The sequence below is a fragment of the Durio zibethinus genome, chromosome 5 (genome assembly GCF_047325235.1).
Source record: "Durio zibethinus cultivar Kanyao isolate XHJ-2024 chromosome 5, ASM4732523v1, whole genome shotgun sequence".
NCBI lineage: Eukaryota > Viridiplantae > Streptophyta > Magnoliopsida > Malvales > Malvaceae > Durio > Durio zibethinus.
Window position 1 is genome coordinate 31,203,771 of NC_143166.1, and position 18,185 is coordinate 31,221,955.

Below are 18,185 nucleotides of genomic sequence, written 5' to 3' on the forward strand. Positions count from 1 at the left end.
AATAGCTAGAGCTCTATGTAAAAAGAAAGATCATGGCCCATGGCCTTTGATTGGTCCAAAACTAATTACATGTGTGCCATTCTCTTGTGCACAAATTTGCTGAAGCATCATCTTCAATGATATTTACCTGGTTATCATTTAATTACATTCATATCTTATACATTGTGTAGCATAGTTTTTTTCTTGTAACTATCATAAATCCTTTAAGAAGCTTTTACTGTCTATTTTTTTGTCGACTTTTATATATTTTCTTATCAAGGACATTAATAGCAAGTAAGTTTATTCTCATATTCAGAATATGTTTGACATCCCTTAAAGTCAACATGCAGCCTGTACTAGTTTGTATAATAATATTACTAATCTCAACAATCTACGACACATTCATATTTCTCATCTTGATGTAACTAAAGTCTCTTACTTTGTAAGTTATAACAACTCTTTATTAGAAACACAATAATATGTTACTTTTGTGTCAACTATCAACTTAATGCTGAGATCACCAACATGATTACAATCATCATGTGTACAAATCAAAATAACTGAATCACTATCTAAATTTACTGTTGCAACATTACCATCATCTGAACTCTTGCCTTTCTCATCTTTCAGCTCTTACTTCAAGATTTTACAGTGTCATTTTATATGACCTGCTTTACCACAATGAAAACACTTCACTTTATCTCTAAACTTATATCTATGTTTAGACTTACTATGTCATTTTTGAATTTTGACCTCTGTCGATGTTTTTACCCCTGTTCTCTGTGACCAGAACTTGATTATCAAGGTCTACATCTTTTCACCTTGCATCTTCATTAAGCATACTGTCTTTTACTATCTTCAATGTCATCATATAATTAAGAGCTGAATTAAAAATAATCACAACTAGAGTATTCTAGCTATCTGGTAATAAACCTATAATAAACAATACTTTCATTTCATCATCCATCTTAAGCTTCATTGTAGTCATCTGATTAAAAATCAAGTGTTCTGTAATAGATCGTCCATCCTTATATTGTAAAGTTGTAAGCTTTTTAATAAGTATAACTTTATTCATACTTATTTTTCTCTCATATAATACTGTTAATTTTTTTTCAAATAATGTAGGCATCTGTATTTTTTCTAAATAATGTGAGCATCTGCCTTCTGTGTTACATGATGAAGCACACTGATATCAACCTATTTTTTTATTATAGCTAGTGTCTTTCTATCTAACTTTTTTTAGTTTTCATCTTTCATATCTATTGGTTTAGTCAAATAATGTGGATATTTACCTTCTGCGCCACATGATGAAACATATTGATATCAACTCGTTTTTTTATTATAGCCAGCGTCTTTCTACTTAACTTCTTTTAGTTACCCAATATCGGTTCATACAAATCTTTGCAGTATAAATGATCTTTCATCATAGGCTTCCATGAAACCTATATCACTATTCATGATCTCAAATAAAATTTACATTTGTCTTGTTTTGGGCTACTAATCTTTGTAGTATAAATAATCTTCTATCATAGGCTTTTATAGAACCTATATCATCATTCATGATCTCAAATGAAAATTTACTTCTGTCTTATCTTGAGCTGATTCTGTATTGATATCTTAAAATAACTCTCAATCTGATACTACTTGTTGGAGAGATAAACCACATTTGAAGCCCATGTGAGCACATCAGAGAGCCTATACATACATGTTGGACATCACTTGAGTCAAAAAATTTAAACTATTATGTTCTTGGATCTTTCATGCATATATAAGATATCTTATTCAGATTTTTTAATTATATGATATTCTTTACTCACATATGAATCATATTCTAACAGAAATGAGATGAAATCATAATCTCCATTGTCTTATTATGTAAAATATTTCATTTATGAAGAAAAAAGTTTTTTTATTTTTTATTATTATCATAGGATAATAAATTTTAAGCTTCAGATTAAACTTTTCAAGTGAAACATTAATTCTTGACTTAAAAAAAAATGCTCATACTCAAATATTTTATCTAAAAAATTAAAAAATTACCTCATTTAGAATGTCACAAGTTTTAACGAAGACCTACTTTAGATTTATAAATAGCTGATCAAAAGAAATTATTGGAAGCGGAATTGGAACTCATGCTTTACAAAGAAGTATTTTATCCTTGATGAATCAACCAATCCGTCGCAAAAGATTGATACTTTAAGCAACGGTCAGGAGACGGGTTTTTACATTTTAACTCTCAAATCCCGTTTAACACACAACGGCAGCGGAGCGTCGTGAGTTTATTTTAAAAAATAAGAATAAATTTCTTATTAAGGTTGATAATCTAATTGGTACCGTTAAATTTTGATTCAATTTGATTTTATAAATTTAAATTTTTTTTTTAAATTATTGACTGTTCTTAAAAAAGTTGGAATCAAATTTAATGAAACCCGCTTTGATTGATATATATATATATATATATAATTTATTTTTATATTTATATTAAAAATTAATATTTTATTAATTTCCAATCAAATAATATTTTAATATCGATTCAGATATTAAACTTATAATATTGGAGTTAAGGCGAACAAAAACCCGCCCTAATTGGAGCGCTGCTTGTGAGTCATCGTCAACTTCCAGTTTCCTCTTGGACTGTGCGTTAATTCCAGTTTTATCTGCAAATTTCAAATTTTATGGATCTAACGAGCGAGGTCTCTCATTTCTTTCTTTCTCTCAATTTTTTAAAAAGGATTAGTTTTTCATTCATTTTATTTAACCATGTTATTATTAAGTTGTATGCATCGAAATATCAACATTGTTCACTTGAATTGGTAGTTTCTCAATCAATTTAGGGTTTAATTTATACATTTTCTGCATTCAATTATGCATATTAGTATCTTTTTAGTTTAACTTAAAAAATTTTCTTTGTTAACAACAATTAGGGTTTAATTTACGTCGAGTCAATAACAATTGGTTTTTGAATTGGTTTAGGTGGGATTAAGGTTGCTTTTTTCTCCAATTAGTTCCAATATTGTTGTTCGGACAGCATGGTAAGCTCTGAGTTGAATCACTTGGTAGAAACTTGTCAGATCTTTTCACCCTTGATTATGAGTCTGTTGCTGATTTGTTGTAATTTTTTTCACAGTTGCACAGTGGGGACTGTTATACCTGTTTACTCAACATTTAAAGCAATCGAAGACAATGATCAAAATGAGCAGCAAAAATGGCTTCTTTATTGGACAGGTTAGACATTTCTATTGCAACTTCGGTCATGTTTTACATGTATTATGAATTTGATCGTCTCTTCCTTTATTGTGGAATGCAATACAAGTTAAGTGCAACAGCATTTCTTCCCATTGTTAGCTTATTTTGACTATGAAGAGCTCATAAACTTTTCAAAATATATTCTTAAGTAAAAAGAAATAATGGGGAATTTGTTTTTGATGGACAAGTTATAATTGGGAACAAACAGCCACAATAAAGCACACAATGAAACTGCCATTTCACCTTTACATAAATGCTATGCAAAACCTATTTTATATACCACATATGGACTTTAGAGTTAGATGGTTATTCGTATTTAATGTCTCTTTGTGGGTGGTAATGTGACCTGAAGCTGAGACTAATGAACTTCATACTGGTTAAGTTGCTCAAACAGCGTGTATATAGCTGCTTCATGTCACACACTATCAAACTAAATTATTGCAATTGCATTATTAAGCTTTGTTTTTACTTCATAGAAGCTTTTATTTTTGCTTGCAGTTTATGGATCTTTTAGTGTTGCAGAAGTGTTTGCTGACAAAATCCTATTCTGGTACCTTTTCTTAAACCAAACTGTTGCAGAAGTGGTTTCTGTTTTGGTGTTGTTTTGTTTTTTGGTTCATAGTTTGGTTCTCTTTTATAGTCATTTAGCACTGTGAAGTCAAACAAGTAAGTTGTTGATATTCAGGTTTATACGTGAACTATCACAATTTAAAGTTTCACGGTGAACTTCTCTTGCTACACTTTTTATAAGACTCATTTATCACGTGTGGTTGATTAAACTTATTGACAACCAACTTTGGAATGCTTGTTGTCAAGTTTTTCTTTTTGTAGATGATTTTTCCTATATATTGGACCTGAGTTATGAAGGTTTCTGTTTACTGATTATTTCTTTCAGTGCTGTTTCTCACTTATTTTTAGGTATAAAGATTTCCTTTTAAGTGTTGCTCCAATATGAGGAAGCACATTTTGTTTGTTTCATCAGGTTTCCACTCTACTACCATGCAAAGTTTGCTTTTTTAGTTTGGCTTCAACTTCCATCTGCCAATGTAAGCTCAATTTTTGCTTCTGTTTCACAGATAGCATATGCTTATTACTTGATCTTGCATGCTCCAATATTCAAGGGTATCCATGTCTTTTAGGGTACAATGGCACTCCTAGGTCCATAAAAAAAATGGATACTGTTAATTAGTCAGCAGATCCTAATATTTCATTATGTTATTTGCAAACTGTATTGAATGTTCTTATTTGTTATTCTTTTCTATATGCAACTATAAGATGTGGTTGAAATTTAGATGAGCAAGGTACTCTTGATAACTGATTACTCTTTAACAGGGAGCCAAGCATTTGTATATGAGCCATCTCCGTCCATTTCTACTGAGGCACCAAGCTAGGCTTGATCAAATATTGGAGTTCATGTACAATGAAATGGTAAGAATATGTTCCTATACCGTTCTTATGACAGGATATGAATTTTTAGTTTTGTAGGGATCATTCAAATGAAACTTGCTATATTTTGTTGTGGCTTATGCCAATCATTTACACTTTTGAGCCACTGGTCCCATCCTCTTTTCTCTCTTTCGTTTGTGGCACTGTACCCCATCATCTTCCATTCATATCGCCTTAAACAAACAAGCAATCTATTAATTAGTGGCTGATTTTGCTGCCAAACTGGATGGTGATTGCCTTGTTTCTATTTTAGAGTTGGAATTTAAACATGAGTTTTTTCAAAATTCTAGAGGTCTAATAGGTTAATGTAACTGCAGAGCAAAATCATTAGTGCACGCCAAGCAGAAATCAAGTTTGCAAGGGCACTTTCCGTGAAGCTCATGGCATCAGGTATTGAGTTGGAATGTTGTTAGTTTTGTTCCATGTTATTGATTGCACTATGTTTGAAGTACCACGTTCTTCTGTAAAAGTATATTTAATTTGTTATTGTGTTACATTTTTCTTTAATCTACTACTTTATGATGCGTTTTTCTGAATCTCTTTGTTAGTTTTTAAGGTTATAACTTCATCTTGTGGTAAATTTGATCCATTCTAAAAGATTAAAAAGAAAAAAAAAAAAAAAAAACAGATCAGTAAGGGAAAAAGCTTCCTTAGATCTCAGATTGTCTTCATGTTACCAGTGAACCAGACTGTTTGGGAACTTACTCACCCTGTGCAAAGACAGCAAAATCGTTCCATTGAAGGTTCAAGACAAGTAGGTTCAGATACACAATCAGACATTAAAGATTGAAGCTGTCGTAACAAGCATAATTGCAGATGTTGCCCCTATTGGAATCCTCTCTACTCTTTTTTTCTTTTTGGTTAATATCTGTTTGTATCAACATTTCTCTCACGTCCGATTCGGCACATACAATAGGAGTTTCTGTTGGAAATATGAATGGGGCCCAAGAGTCTTGAATCCTATTAAATGATGGAGATATATATTTTTTTGCAAAAAATAGGAAGCTGTATCTGTAATTTTTACCTTTGCAGCTTTTGCTGGCGGAAAGTTTGATGTAATCAGCCTATTTTGACCACCTTTGTTTTAGATGGATCTTTAAATTGCAGCCTCAACACTGTATCTTAAACAGGCTCTCAGGAACTAGAAATGCATTTTCAGTTTTTTATTTATTTTGTCTTTTTGTAATTGAACTTTCTGTTGACAGCCTCCTTCCAGGCCCCATGGCAACGTTGTATGCGTTTTTCAACCCAAGTCTTTCCATAATATGCATGAAGAGGTGATAGAGATGGTTTTTGTTTTTGTTTTTGTGTTTTTTTTTTAGTATTTGAAATTCTCCCTAATTAAATTTGATACTTCAGTAACAAATTAGAAGGTTGTTAGCATATTTTATTATTATTTTTACAAAAAATCATAATTTAAAATTATAAGTATTAAAATTTAAATATTGTATTTATTTGAACGTTAAAAAATTATATAAATTAATTAAGATAAGATCTCAGTTTTTAATTATACAATAATATACAATGTTTTTAAAAAGTCTGTTTAGGAATTTCCCCCCAAAAAGAGCCATCTTAAAATGTAAGACCATAGACGGGCAAAATATTATGAATTTTAAAATTTGAAATCCTTCTCTTAAAAAAAACCAAAGGAATAGTTGGGAACTTGGGATCGATCCAAATGATTTTTTTTTGCTTTTTGTTTTAAGGTTCAACCCAAAGGTTGGTAGCAATACTAGAAAAGGGCCAGGAAGACAAAGTGCGGAAAGCGACATCGTTTGGCATTTCTCTCGTGGCTTGTCAGCATATATGCGGAAATGCCACCAGCACTGGTTCTTTAATAATTGTTGTTTGACTGTTAGCATTAAAATAAAATAAAAAATAAAGACAGCGATCTTCCTTCTCCACTGCTCCATTCTTTTAAACTCGAACAACAACCAGAAGGCCAGATTCTAGAACCGGCAGCCTACTTCCCCTTTTTCTTCAGTTGAAACACCAGAAAAACAAAATGATGGGTGGACGCAGGGAGGGTCCTTTGATGAGAAACGCATCGCACTCAGTGGTGAAATCAAGAATACTGATGGCAATAACCATTGGGATTTCATTGGGTTGCCTCTTCGCTTTTCTTTATCCTCATGGAATCCTCTCTTCCTCTGTCCCTACATTCCACTCTCGCCGCACCCAGGTTTGAATCTCCGTTCCCACCCCCACCATTCCATATCCATTGCCTGCTGCTCTTTCTTTTTAAAAACTTGTTTGTTTGTTTTGAGATCATCCCAGTACCGATTCTGTAAAATTTCTAACTTCAATGTGGTACCCTTTTTTTAGTGTTTAAAATATAGAGGAATTGTTAATTCAAAAAAAAAAAAAAGATATCGGGGAATCGAAATCACTGATTGGTCTTTTGTGCTCTGCATTTGCTTTTGGTTCGGGCTTTCAGATCAAATCTTGAATCCCAAATCTCGTTCGTGATTGAGTCTTGAAAATGATATTTATGTTGTAAAATCTTCCTAAATCCGGTAATGGTTTGTTTGGGGTTTTAAAGAGTTTGTTGATGTTAGATTTTATCATCTAATCTAGTGCTTATGGGTGAGATTTTTGAGGCATGAATGTGGTATCAGTGAACAAAATAAATGGTGTTTTACTTGTTTCTTTGCTAGGTTCTATCTGCCGAGTGTGAATCGTCTGAAAGGTTAAATGAGTTGAAATCACAGTATGCAGCAGCATCCGTGACAAATGCAGAGTTGAGACAACAGGTTAAGGAGCTCACCGAAAAGCTTAGATTGGCTGAACAAGGGAAAGACCATGCACAAAAGCAAGTCGAGGCATTGGGTAAACGGCACAAAGCTGGGCCTTTTGGAACTGTTAAAGGCTTGAGAACCAACCCCACAGTGATTCTAGATGAATCCGTTAACCCCAGATTGGCCAAAATTCTTAAACATGTTGCTGTTCAAAGAGAGCTTATAGTGGCACTTGCAAATTGGAATGTGAAGGACTCATTAGAGGTTTGGTTCGCAAACATTAAGAGAGTTGGTATACCTAATTATTTGGTTGTTGCTTTGGATGATAAGATTGCTGAATTTTGTGAATCAAATGATGTTCCTGTGTATATGAGAGACGCCGACGAAGGAATTGATTCCATTGGGAGGACAGGGACAAACCATGCTGTTTCAGGATTGAAATTTCGTATCTTGAGAGAGTTTTTGCAGCTGGGGTACAGTGTTCTCCTTTCGGATGTTGATATTGTGTATTTGCAGAACCCTTTCAATTATCTTTATCGAGATTCAGATGTGGAATCCATGACTGATGGCCATGACAACATGACTGCTTATGGATTCGATGATGTCTTTGATGAACCTCCAATGGGATGGGCTCGATATGCTCATACAATTCGGATATGGGTTTACAACTCCGGTTTCTTCTATATCAGACCAACAATCCCTTCAATTGAGCTTTTGGATCGTGTGGCTGGTCGCCTTGCACGTGAGCCAAAGTCATGGGACCAGGCCGTTTTCAATGAGGAACTCTTTTTCCCTTCACATCCTGGGTATGAGGGGCTTCATGCTGCTCGGAGAACCATGGATTTCTATCTCTTCATGAACAGTAAAGTGCTCTTCAAGACTGTGAGAAAAGATGCTATACTGAGCAAGTTTAAGCCGGTCATTATTCACGTAAATTACCATCCTAATAAGCTTGAACGAATGAAAGCAATTGTGGAATTCTATGTTAATGGCAACCGGGATGGATTGAAGGTTTTTCCTGATGGTTCAGATTGGTAAATTGTGCTTTGCTCATCACAAATTCACAATTACCCTGGGCAAAAGGTTCATCCAGTAAATGGTTCAAAGCATATTCATCAGACAGATATGATTACACATACAGAAAAAGAAAGTGGTGCCTTCCATTTATTCCCTGCCAAACGCTTTAGAATCTCGCTCTTCTGCCCAAAGCAAAGAACACCCAGAGGAATATAGTTTTACTTTATTTTTGCCGTAAAGATTTGTTCTGTACTGCTTTGGATTTTTTTTTCTCTTTCCCCTGCCATTTGGCAACATGGCAAAGGTTTTGTAGCAATTCAGAATTCAAACCCGTCAATACAAACTTACTCGATTCTTGAAGCTTTTTAGAAATTGGGGAAAGTAATGTCATTCTAGCGTACAAAGCACAAATTATTCTCTTTAATGTAGTAAAGCTGACTGCTTTAGCTGGCCCATCCAAGAACAAAATCATTAACAAGTTATAACAAAAAAGAAAAGATGAAAAATTCCTTCCCTATGGATCCGTCCAAGATCCACAAAGCCAGCAGCAATCGGAAGGGAGTTTTAATTCTCAAAAGCATATACGAACCTCCATGCTCCTTTTTCCCGTGCTACAGATTTCAAGTGCTCCGACGCCGTAGCTTTTCGCTTGGATTGGAAGACATTAATGCTAAACAATGTGATCTCATTAGAGACGATTCAACTTGGAGTGTACTGTAGCAAATTTTGCCATATTTGTCTGGTTTAATCTCTGCTTCTTCGTTGTAGAAAGATCTTGAAGGAAAAGAAAGCTTCGACTGTATTACTAAAACCACCCAATTCACAAGTCTTACAAACTTGACTCATGTATTGTTTGATTAACTGGAAGTCCGAACCAATGCTGAATTTTATAAGTTCTAAATTTGTATATAAAAACTATTTGGTATGATTTTAAAGTTTAAACATTGAATAGATTGTTATTGAACATTTTGCAAAAGAGAAATATTATTTTATAGAGATTGTGCATCTAACAAGAGATAAAAAAGAATACAGTACAGAAGATTTGTAACTAATGCATGGGGATTTTGCAGTCAAACAATAGAAAATTTTAAACAAATTTACCAAATACATTAAATAAGTTCCAGCTACTTCATATTTTTACAAAATTTTACTTAAAATTATATTAAGTGGCTTAGCAATATTAAATCATTAAATATTAAACAACTCTCATTTGCATGCATTATCCAATAGCACCTATTTATAGAGTTTGATAATAATCGGCCACTTCCATTGCCTTTTTAGAGAAGTGGTTTTTTGTTTGTGCAACTAACGAGAACTAGCAAGATAGCACATGTTCAGGTCACATACTTGATTAATGTCATCACTTTCATTTGATGAGGCATCATCACCCCTAGCAGCACTGTTGAAAGATAATTGTCCAATCACAGTCTGGTCTCACACCTTCCTACACCACCTACCCAAAAGGGGAGGGAAGGAAAAAGAAGAAGAAATGGTAGATGAATACCAGAAAAGAAATGATGATGGTAATACCTTCTTGAAGGATCATGGGTATAATTTCTGTAACTTGTACCTTCCTTTTCACTTCTGCCTGACCTATCACCATAATGCCCAACAATTTCAGGGCTTCCCTTAAACTGTCTCAATCAATCCAGCTTCTTTTTCGCTAGCAATATCTTTTCCTTTTTCAGAACTTAGCAATGTGGAATCCTGAACATATTGCATTATCAAAGATGCGATTGATGAGTTAAACTGCTTTGTACGTGAATACATTCAAGCCCAAAACAGTTCCAGCGGACAAAAACAATAAACTAAATAAAAAAATCTTTATGCTAAAAACGAAAAAGATAGGGGAAAACATATCATCGTGAATATGAAGATTTATCCCGACAGCGTTAGAATATGCATGTCTCTTACGATAAACCAGGCTATGGTTGTGGAGCTCGGTTAGGTTGCATTACGTGAGGCTGCAAAAAAACAAATAAACCTCACTAATATTATGGCGTGACTTACTCAGTGATACTGTTGAGAATTTGGCAAATAAAAAACATCTCGAGTGTAGTGGATCTGTTCATTGCTATAGTACTGAAAGCCCACTCAAGTTATTCAAAGCTGAGACACTGTTTTATACAAATAATTAGTAATATTCAGAAGATTAATGTCTTTGAGTGTATAACTGTGTCTTTAACCTATATAGAATTTAACCAATTATGTGGCAAAGGTGCAGCCGAACCTTCCTACCTGATACCTTGAAATATTGAAATATAATAGTGATACGATATGAAAATAATATAAATAAAAGATACAGAGATAATATGATTTAAAATTTTAAAAAAATTATAAATAAATTTAATAAAAAAAAAATTATATTTTATATTTTCGGATCAATATAAACTATAACATGTAATTTTCGTATAAAATATAACACAAATAAAATAATTTATATGACATGGTAATAGAATCGTCAAATCTATCTACAATATAAAAAATATTATCAAAAAATAGATCTTGAGATTTTTTTAGTAAAGGGCATTGAATGATATATGGTCACAGCAAATGCAAGAAAACAGATACAAAGGAGAACCTTACTTCCCTGTAACCCATCTGTTTTGAAGGTTTGGCTTAGCAGTTGAATCTCTTTCTTCTGTCTCCATTTCAGCTATCTTAACTACCAAAGTAATAACCTAACTTGATTACAAGTTTTTTATTAAATTTAGTAACTATCCAAAATTTGAAAACTGTTATAAAAATAGTCAATACAAATAAAATAATTCTCATCTTCCATATCCGTTTTACAAAACTAAATAAAAAAGACAAGAAAAAGTGACAAAGTAAACAGATAAAAACAGTCCTCTGTTTGAATAGTCCTTCACCTATTGATTATGCCGTTAAAAAATATGCTTCATTGTTTGAGAAACCAAAAAAAAAAAAAATCAAAAATTGAAGTATAGAAACCCCAAAAAAATTTGTAAAAAAATTATATTTTGAATTATTGCACATGAAAGATGCCAAAAAAAGAATAGAACTTGAGACTTTGCATTATTCGGTGGATCGATCACATGATCTGCGTGCACATTGTCTGTAAATTATTTTATCATAATAACTAAGCATAGAGAAATTCACATGTAGTCCTCAAATTAAAAATTCAACAATATTACTCTACTCATCAATCATAAATTATAAAATAAAATAAATGAAAGACTTGTTGACGGTGTTTTTGAGATGCTTTAGTCGGGAAAACAAAATTTAAATTTCAAGAAAGTAAATCTTGGAGTGAATACAATCGCACTCCACGTTAGAAGAATTGGAATAATAATAAATCAAAGACTTAACAATAAAGAAAACCCTAATTTTTTTCAGTTTATATTAGGGTTTAAGGCAGTAGAGAAGGAGAATGAAGAAAGAAAAATAACTGAGCCTGAAGCTATGGCGTGGAAGGGCAAATTTCAGATTCGTAGCTGATAGTGATACGTTATGTTTTGCATACCGTTAAGATAGGCATGCTCTTTCCTACTTAAAGAAATTATCGACGGTTGAGATCGTCCCGTTAATATGAGCCTACGGTCCGGATCAAAACCTATTCTGGACTTGCTTTAATGGCCTTTTTTTTTTTAAAATATAAATAAATAAATAAAATCTGCTCATCTACATTGATATTTTGCTCATATAATATTCCCTCCTTTTTTATTTTTTAGATGTCTCAAAATAAAATATTTTTATGTTTACAATTTATTCTTAATTTTTTTATTTTTTATATCAATATTATAAAAATAAATTTACTAATATTAAAAACATTTTCCTTAATATCACGAAAAAAAAAATAAAAAAGAGGGAGTAAATAATCTGAATATAGTTACTATTGAATAAGATGAATAGTAATTATATTAAATTTATATTAAATTTGTGTTGACATAAATATATAAAATATATATTTTAATTTTTTTAAATTTATATATAATTATTAAAAAAATTTTAAATAATTTTTTTATATTATATTATAATTTTATTTTTTAAATTATATATTTATATTATATTTAATATAAAAATTATATGTTAAATTTGTGTCAACGTAAATATATAAAATATATTTTTTAATTTTATTAAATAAATATAATTATTAAAAAATTTATAAATTATATTATTATTTTATATTTTAAATTATTAGATCAAGATACTTTAATAATTAAAAATAATTAACTTAAACAGCAGGAACAGTTAACTAACTGTTAAAAAAAATTACGGCAATAAATAAATAATGAGTACTGATTTGATTGTTCTTTTTTAATTTATTTTCTAAAGTGAGTCAATCAGCATTCCAGTCCCACAGCCTTCTTTCACCTTTTTTCTTTCCTTTTTTTAACAAAAACATATTTTACTACAAAATTTTTTTTTTATTTATATTCTCATCTTTGTTCATTAGCCTTCCAAGATAGGACAACTAGTCTCTGTAGTCCAGCTCCAGCTTCCATTTTTGTCAGAACAAAAAAAAAAAAAAAAACAAAAGCAAAACAAAGGCAGAGAACATAGCCAAATGTCTGGGTTTCAGTCATAGCACACGCTCCTTCATTCTCAGATGCTCTCTTTACTCTGAGAATGTCTTTGCCTTGCATTTTGTCTCTGGCTTAACCTTTCTTTGTGTTAATGGGTCTCGTCTCCTGACGCTTCTCTCCACTGAGGCAAGTTGGTTTCTTTCATTCTTCTTATTCTTCAGTTTTTTTTTCTTTTTTTCTGCAATATGTGCTTGATTTTGAGGTTTTCTTACATGGGTTTGGTTCATTCTCTCATTTTTTTTCTAGTTGTTGATTTGTTTTTGCATCTTTAGTCCCAAAGATAGGTACTCGTTGGTGCTTTTTAGTTAACTTTCATTGTTTGGGTAAAATTAGTTGGTCTATTACTTGGTTTCTTTTTATGGTCCTTTTTGGGGGGTTTTCTTATGAATCTGATCTGCCTCCTTCGGTAAATCATTTGCCTATATGTTGCTTTTGGTCTCTATGCAAAGGGGCATTTACTCGGTGCCCCAATGATCTGCTTCTTCTAGTCCTTTGTAGTCCAAAACCAGAAAAGCTAGACATTTTATTGTCTTCAGTGATGAAAATTCCATTTTGATTTACATGCTGTCACCGAGGAAAAGTAATGGTTGAAATTTAACTAGTTTATATGGGATTGGGGATTATATGTTCATTAAGACCAATTTATGTAGCTGCATTCAACTGAGTATTTTAGTTAGTACTGAGGACTAAGAGATGACTTCGATTGCAAAAATAAAGCAGAAAGATTATTTGCTCTTACTAAACAATATTCCACAATGAGAATGAATTCTAAAATTAAAATCCTTTTGCGTTTTTGTAACTCTCTGTGCATAATATATGTATAATGGAATATCCGTATTTTGCAGGTTGGAGCTAGGTATTGACTGATTTTCCAATATCACTGAAAATGCAACCTAAAGATGGCTGGCACTCTATTATGCCTCTTCATTTCCGAGGAAATTCAGCTACTCGCTTTTGCATGTTTCCGAAAGTAAAGTCAGCAGGCTACAGTCCTGGCAATGCTCCTGTCTACCTAAATGTGTATGACTTGACAAACGCTAATGGTTATGTTTATTGGGCAGGTCTTGGTATCTTTCACACTGGGGTGGAAGGTTAGATTAGTTTCTTCCTTTATCAATTTTCATGAACATTAATCACATGGGCATTTCTTTGGCATGAAATTGTTCCGACAGTCTGTTGTAATAATTTGATAATTTCCCTTCTCATTCACTTCCAACTGGAAAGATGTGCTATCATTGAATGCTGAAAGATGTCAGAGATTGATCTTTCCTTTATTTTTCTAAAGCGTGAGATAGTGATGCTACTTAAGTATTTAGTGTTATTTTTGCTACAATGCTATCACATCAGCACGGGGGAAGCGTAAGGTTGTTGTATATAGTTAGACAGGGAAGGAAGGGACAAACAGAGTGATTTGGTACACATTTTTAATATCAGAAAAATTACCACAAGCCCACAATTTTTCCGCTGATAAATGCTTTGATGGGTATGTAGTAATTTCGGAAGTCCGTATTCGTCTTCCTTAGATTAATTGTGATATGACAACAAAAAACTCCTTTCTCCTTACATCATAGGCTTACACTATATTTCTTTCACCCATCTTACATGCCCTGCTTCTCCAAGCATAAGTTCCTAGATGCATTGGACAGGTGTCTTACAATAAAGAGAAAACCAATGGCACAAGACATTTAATTGAATAAATTTTTTGGTCATAAAACAAAATACTAAATCGTTTTGCAAAATATTTTCTTCTGTCATTTTTGAATTTCTCATGAACAATGCAGTGTTCTCAGGATGTTGCAAATGGTTTCTCATTATCCCTGTGCATGCTTACAGTTAACGGTGTAGAACATGCCTTTGGAGCTCATGACTATCCAACAAGTGGTGTCTTTGAGGTTGAACCTCGACAGTGCCCTGGCTTCAAGTTTAGGAAGTCGATTTTCATGGGGACGACATGCTTGGACCCTGTCCAGGTCAGAGAGTTCATGGAACGCCAATCTGCGAGTTATAATGGTGACACATACCACCTGATTTTTAAGAACTGCAACCATTTCTGTGAGGATATATGTTACAAGCTGACTGGGAACCAGATACCAAAATGGGTGAATCGACTTGCAAGAATTGGTATTATAACACATTTTATTATAATTTCTAGATATATTGAACTTAAAAATATTTTGGGTCAACATATCTTGGATTATTAAGTACTAATGATGTTGATGTGGCCATAATGAATGATTGAAACCTGTATTTTTTCATCACTTTATGCGACCTTGCCCCTGTTTCCTGGTGCTCTATGACACACGTTGAAAGTTACTTCAACAAGACTTGAATGTATATGCACATGTTTATGCTTGATTAGTCAAATTAAATGCAAATTAGCTTTACAGTTCTCTAATTCCTATGTCCTAGAGCATGAGGTGTTTAGTAGGCCTTCAATATAAACCTTATGCTGAAGTTAAAGAATTATTGGTAGAGATGATTTCCTGATCTAGGTGATAACTGGAGCAGAAGAAATGCCTACCTTCCTGGAAAGAATTGAAGATGTGGCAATCTAAAACAATGCTTATTGGAGTTATATGACCTACCAACCTGTCTTTTAAAATCATTGTATAGGTCATCAAAAGTCAGTCTCAACGATGTCTTTTTTTATCCTCCTCGCAGGTTCACTATGCAACTGCATACTTCCTGAGGCTCTAAAAGCTTCTGCAGTGCGCCATGACCCCAACTTCCAAGCTGACTGTGAAAAGAAGAGACTGAGAAGTGCCTTCAGCTGCTTATCATCAATCTCAATGCCTCAGAGGGAAGTATCAATGTCTTCACTCTTTTTGCACTCTCATTATAAGGGCTGCCTACCACCATGGGAATTAAAGAGATCTAAAAGCAGCTCATTGAAGCAACAGTGAGAAGGCTATTATTTCCGTGTCTTTTTTTTTTTCTACAATCGAAAAGAATGTTTATTGTTTTCCTCAAAATGTTCAAGCATCGGAGTATACTCTCCACCTTTTGCCTTCCTGGTCACTTGAAAGGGTAAAATCTGTACAAGTTTGTTCTTTTTGAATGGAGGGTTTTGCTTGTCTTTTTGTTCCCTGCTTTTGCCAACCTGTACAGCTGTACTTATGGAGTTTGCTTGTTGTTGATGTTAATGTAATCATGTCTGATTGATTCTGGTGTTACAGAATCGATCAGACCGAACCACCAGATTTGTTCCATACTTTCTTTAGGTGCATTGAGCTGTCTCCATGTTCTAATGTTTTAACCACAGAAAAGGTTAAATAGTGATAGTTTTTTTTTTTCACAAAATGCAAATGTTAAAGGCGGAAAACATGTTAAAGTTGCCAGTTGCGGAAATTTTTATTTTCAAAGTTTTACCACCCACTTTTATGCCATCCAATATGTCGGACAGTTCAGACTCTAGACTACAGACCGACAAACGACTCAGACAGAGAGGTCAACGCCACCTCCCAATACATTATCTGACAATTTTCACTTTCATCTGCTTTCCTTCTTCCTGCTGTTGTTTTTTGTTACTGTATATAGTCATAGAAAAAAAATTGATAAAAACTGATTCAGTCTTTGATATAAATGTTATCCCAAAAAAGCTGGTGTAAAATTCTTGCTGGATTCTATTTTGACTTTGGGATTCAGAAAATATCATAATTGGTAAAGGAGGTGGTTGCATATTCAGCAAGAAAAGATCAAGTTTAGAAGCCTCAGATCAAGATCCTCCGAACCCTGATAGGGATGTTCTTGTTCATTCCCTGAACCAAACTCCTACAGCCACAGACTAAGGCTATCACAGTTTAACATAGTTCATCTCAAGAAGCAAAGAAACTAAAAGTATTCATAGTTTTTGCTCAATGTACTGCCATGTAGAATGTTTGGCTAAAAGAATGAAGAAAGGGGTGGATTCCATTAATGGGGTTGAAGGGGTTTTTGTACAGGGTTCTTGAGACACTGCCAGTGGATGTATTGGAACAGATGAGGGTGTTTTAGAAGGAGCATGAGTTGCCTGTCATATCAGTTGATGAATTGGTAGAGGCTGACTGGTTGTTATTTGGTTTTCCCACGAAGTTTGGTTCCATGGCATCACAAATGAAAGCATATTCGATTCTACAGGGCACTTGTGGGAGTAGCAGAGGCTTGCAGGTGTGCCGGCTGGGTTCTTTGTGAGCACTGGGACACAGGGTGTTGATTTTTGGGTTTTTTTTTTTTTTTACAAGATAGGCTGATCTGACGATTGTGTGATTGATGCATTTGTTTTATTTTGCAGAACTACATGAATTAAGTTTTAATAGATCATGGAAACATTATAATGTGTTCATGAAAATTTTTGGATAGTTAGAGAAGAAATTGATGAAACTGTGGGGAATAACAAGAAGAAAAGAACAGATATGTCTTGTCATTCTGAAAATTTAGGGGATATAAATCAAGGGGTTTCCAAATAACAGATACTTCCATTTAATTTTAGTTGACAATAGGATGCCTTATACGGCATAATACTGTATGTAGTAGGATGATAATGGTCATAACCATAAATTTCCACCCCACTCAAACATTTTAATTTTGGTTTTTCTTCTCTCTGATATTTATAACAAAGGTATGAACTTCAGAAAATGAATGAAGATTAGTGCTTATTCCAGGGGTGCAGGCGTTTATTCTGGTGATGGCACAGAAGTACCGAGCGAAACAGAGCAGGCTCTTGCTGAGCATCAGGGAAAGTACATGACTGCAATGGTCAAGACGTTTGCCCCTCCTCGTTCTTTTGTACCAGGTGACTGCCTCATCAACTAGGCCTTGCCCAAACAACATTGTGTTTGTCTCCGTCATATCACTTGTCAATAGATTTTACGTTAGTTCCATTTTACTGCTTTGCTTCCCTTATTTGTTGTAAATATTGTATTTATATATGATTGAAATTCTAATGTTTTCTAACTGTAATATTAATTCATTAACAATAATGTGGGATGTGTTCTTTGGTAGCACTTTTTGCTTTAGTTCAATTGCAGTTGGAAGAAGCTTGTATTCAATTCGATATTTTAATTTTCTTTTGGTGTATAACATTACAAAATGCATTTCTCATCCATAAATTCTAGTGTGTATGTTAAGAACTGATGACCAGTAAATTCTAATTCGCACTGGTATACGGATTCATTTAGTAGAATAGTACATTGGAATTGAATGAGAACTTACTTAAAACAAGAGAAAGGCCAAG

At 33.3% G+C, this 18,185-nt stretch overlaps 3 protein-coding genes, 1 long non-coding RNA gene and 1 pseudogene across 7 annotated transcripts; 4 read left to right on the forward strand and 1 right to left on the reverse strand.

Moving 5' to 3' along the window:
* Window positions 1-2,131: 2,131 nt before the first annotated feature.
* On the forward strand, window positions 2,132-5,841 carry LOC111282040 (HVA22-like protein k). Of its 3 annotated transcripts, none has more exons than XM_022869946.2 (9): window positions 2,132-2,293; window positions 2,517-2,672; window positions 2,953-3,011; window positions 3,107-3,204; window positions 3,724-3,775; window positions 4,208-4,271; window positions 4,558-4,653; window positions 4,989-5,061; window positions 5,220-5,282. In XM_022869946.2, the coding sequence occupies exons 2-9, from the start codon at window positions 2,655-2,657 to the stop codon at window positions 5,264-5,266; spliced, it is 507 nt and encodes a 168-aa protein (XP_022725681.2). In that variant the 5' UTR covers window positions 2,132-2,293; window positions 2,517-2,654; the 3' UTR covers window positions 5,267-5,282. The 3 variants fall into 3 exon arrangements, with proteins under 3 accessions (XP_022725681.2, XP_089617234.1, XP_022725680.2); XM_089761108.1 differs by lacking the exon at window positions 5,220-5,282 and adding an exon at window positions 5,333-5,841 and having other exon boundaries at window positions 2,135-2,293; XM_022869945.2 differs by lacking the exons at window positions 2,132-2,293; window positions 5,220-5,282 and adding an exon at window positions 5,352-5,841 and having other exon boundaries at window positions 2,505-2,672.
* A 648-nt stretch (window positions 5,842-6,489) lies between these two features.
* On the forward strand, window positions 6,490-9,351 carry LOC111282566 (arabinosyltransferase RRA3-like). The gene is made up of 2 exons (XM_022870698.2): window positions 6,490-6,853; window positions 7,329-9,351. The coding sequence occupies exons 1-2, from the start codon at window positions 6,677-6,679 to the stop codon at window positions 8,445-8,447; spliced, it is 1,296 nt and encodes a 431-aa protein (XP_022726433.2). The 5' UTR covers window positions 6,490-6,676; the 3' UTR covers window positions 8,448-9,351.
* On the reverse strand, window positions 8,779-10,671 carry LOC149518905 (uncharacterized). 2 transcript variants are annotated; one of them, XR_016342315.1, is made up of 3 exons: window positions 9,997-10,671; window positions 9,774-9,879; window positions 8,779-9,200 (listed from the first exon to the last, which is right to left on the reverse strand). It is a non-coding gene; the product is annotated as an uncharacterized LOC149518905 (long non-coding RNA). The 2 variants fall into 2 exon arrangements; XR_016342314.1 differs by having other exon boundaries at window positions 9,774-9,825; window positions 9,957-10,671.
* A 2,184-nt stretch (window positions 10,672-12,855) lies between these two features.
* LOC111282102 (deSI-like protein At4g17486) lies at window positions 12,856-16,198 on the forward strand. The gene is made up of 4 exons (XM_022870050.2): window positions 12,856-13,099; window positions 13,819-14,064; window positions 14,807-15,094; window positions 15,635-16,198. Exons 2-4 carry the CDS (start codon window positions 13,860-13,862, stop codon window positions 15,874-15,876), a joined length of 735 nt encoding a protein of 244 aa, XP_022725785.1. The 5' UTR covers window positions 12,856-13,099; window positions 13,819-13,859; the 3' UTR covers window positions 15,877-16,198.
* LOC111281640 (putative NAD(P)H dehydrogenase (quinone) FQR1-like 2) lies at window positions 15,924-18,116 on the forward strand (annotated as a pseudogene).
* Window positions 18,117-18,185: the final 69 nt, after the last annotated feature.

What these genes read in the sequence shown, in the direction of transcription:
- LOC111282040 (XM_022869945.2), top strand. An exon ending in ATGGCTTCTTTATTGGACAG is followed by an intron (nt 3,205 to 3,723) that starts GTTAGACATTTC and finishes TTTTGCTTGCAG; the next exon opens with TTTATGGATCTTTTAGTGTT. An exon ending in TTCAACTTCCATCTGCCAAT is followed by an intron (nt 4,272 to 4,557) that starts GTAAGCTCAATT and finishes ACTCTTTAACAG; the next exon opens with GGAGCCAAGCATTTGTATAT.
- LOC111282102 (XM_022870050.2), top strand. Translation starts at nt 13,860, where the DNA reads ATGCAACCTAAAGATGGCTGGCACTCTATTATGCCTCTTCATTTCCGA. An exon ending in CTTTCACACTGGGGTGGAAG is followed by an intron (nt 14,065 to 14,806) that starts GTTAGATTAGTT and finishes GCATGCTTACAG; the next exon opens with TTAACGGTGTAGAACATGCC. An exon ending in GAATCGACTTGCAAGAATTG is followed by an intron (nt 15,095 to 15,634) that starts GTATTATAACAC and finishes TCCTCCTCGCAG; the next exon opens with GTTCACTATGCAACTGCATA.
- LOC111282566 (XM_022870698.2), top strand. Translation starts at nt 6,677, where the DNA reads ATGATGGGTGGACGCAGGGAGGGTCCTTTGATGAGAAACGCATCGCAC. An exon ending in TCCACTCTCGCCGCACCCAG is followed by an intron (nt 6,854 to 7,328) that starts GTTTGAATCTCC and finishes TTTCTTTGCTAG; the next exon opens with GTTCTATCTGCCGAGTGTGA.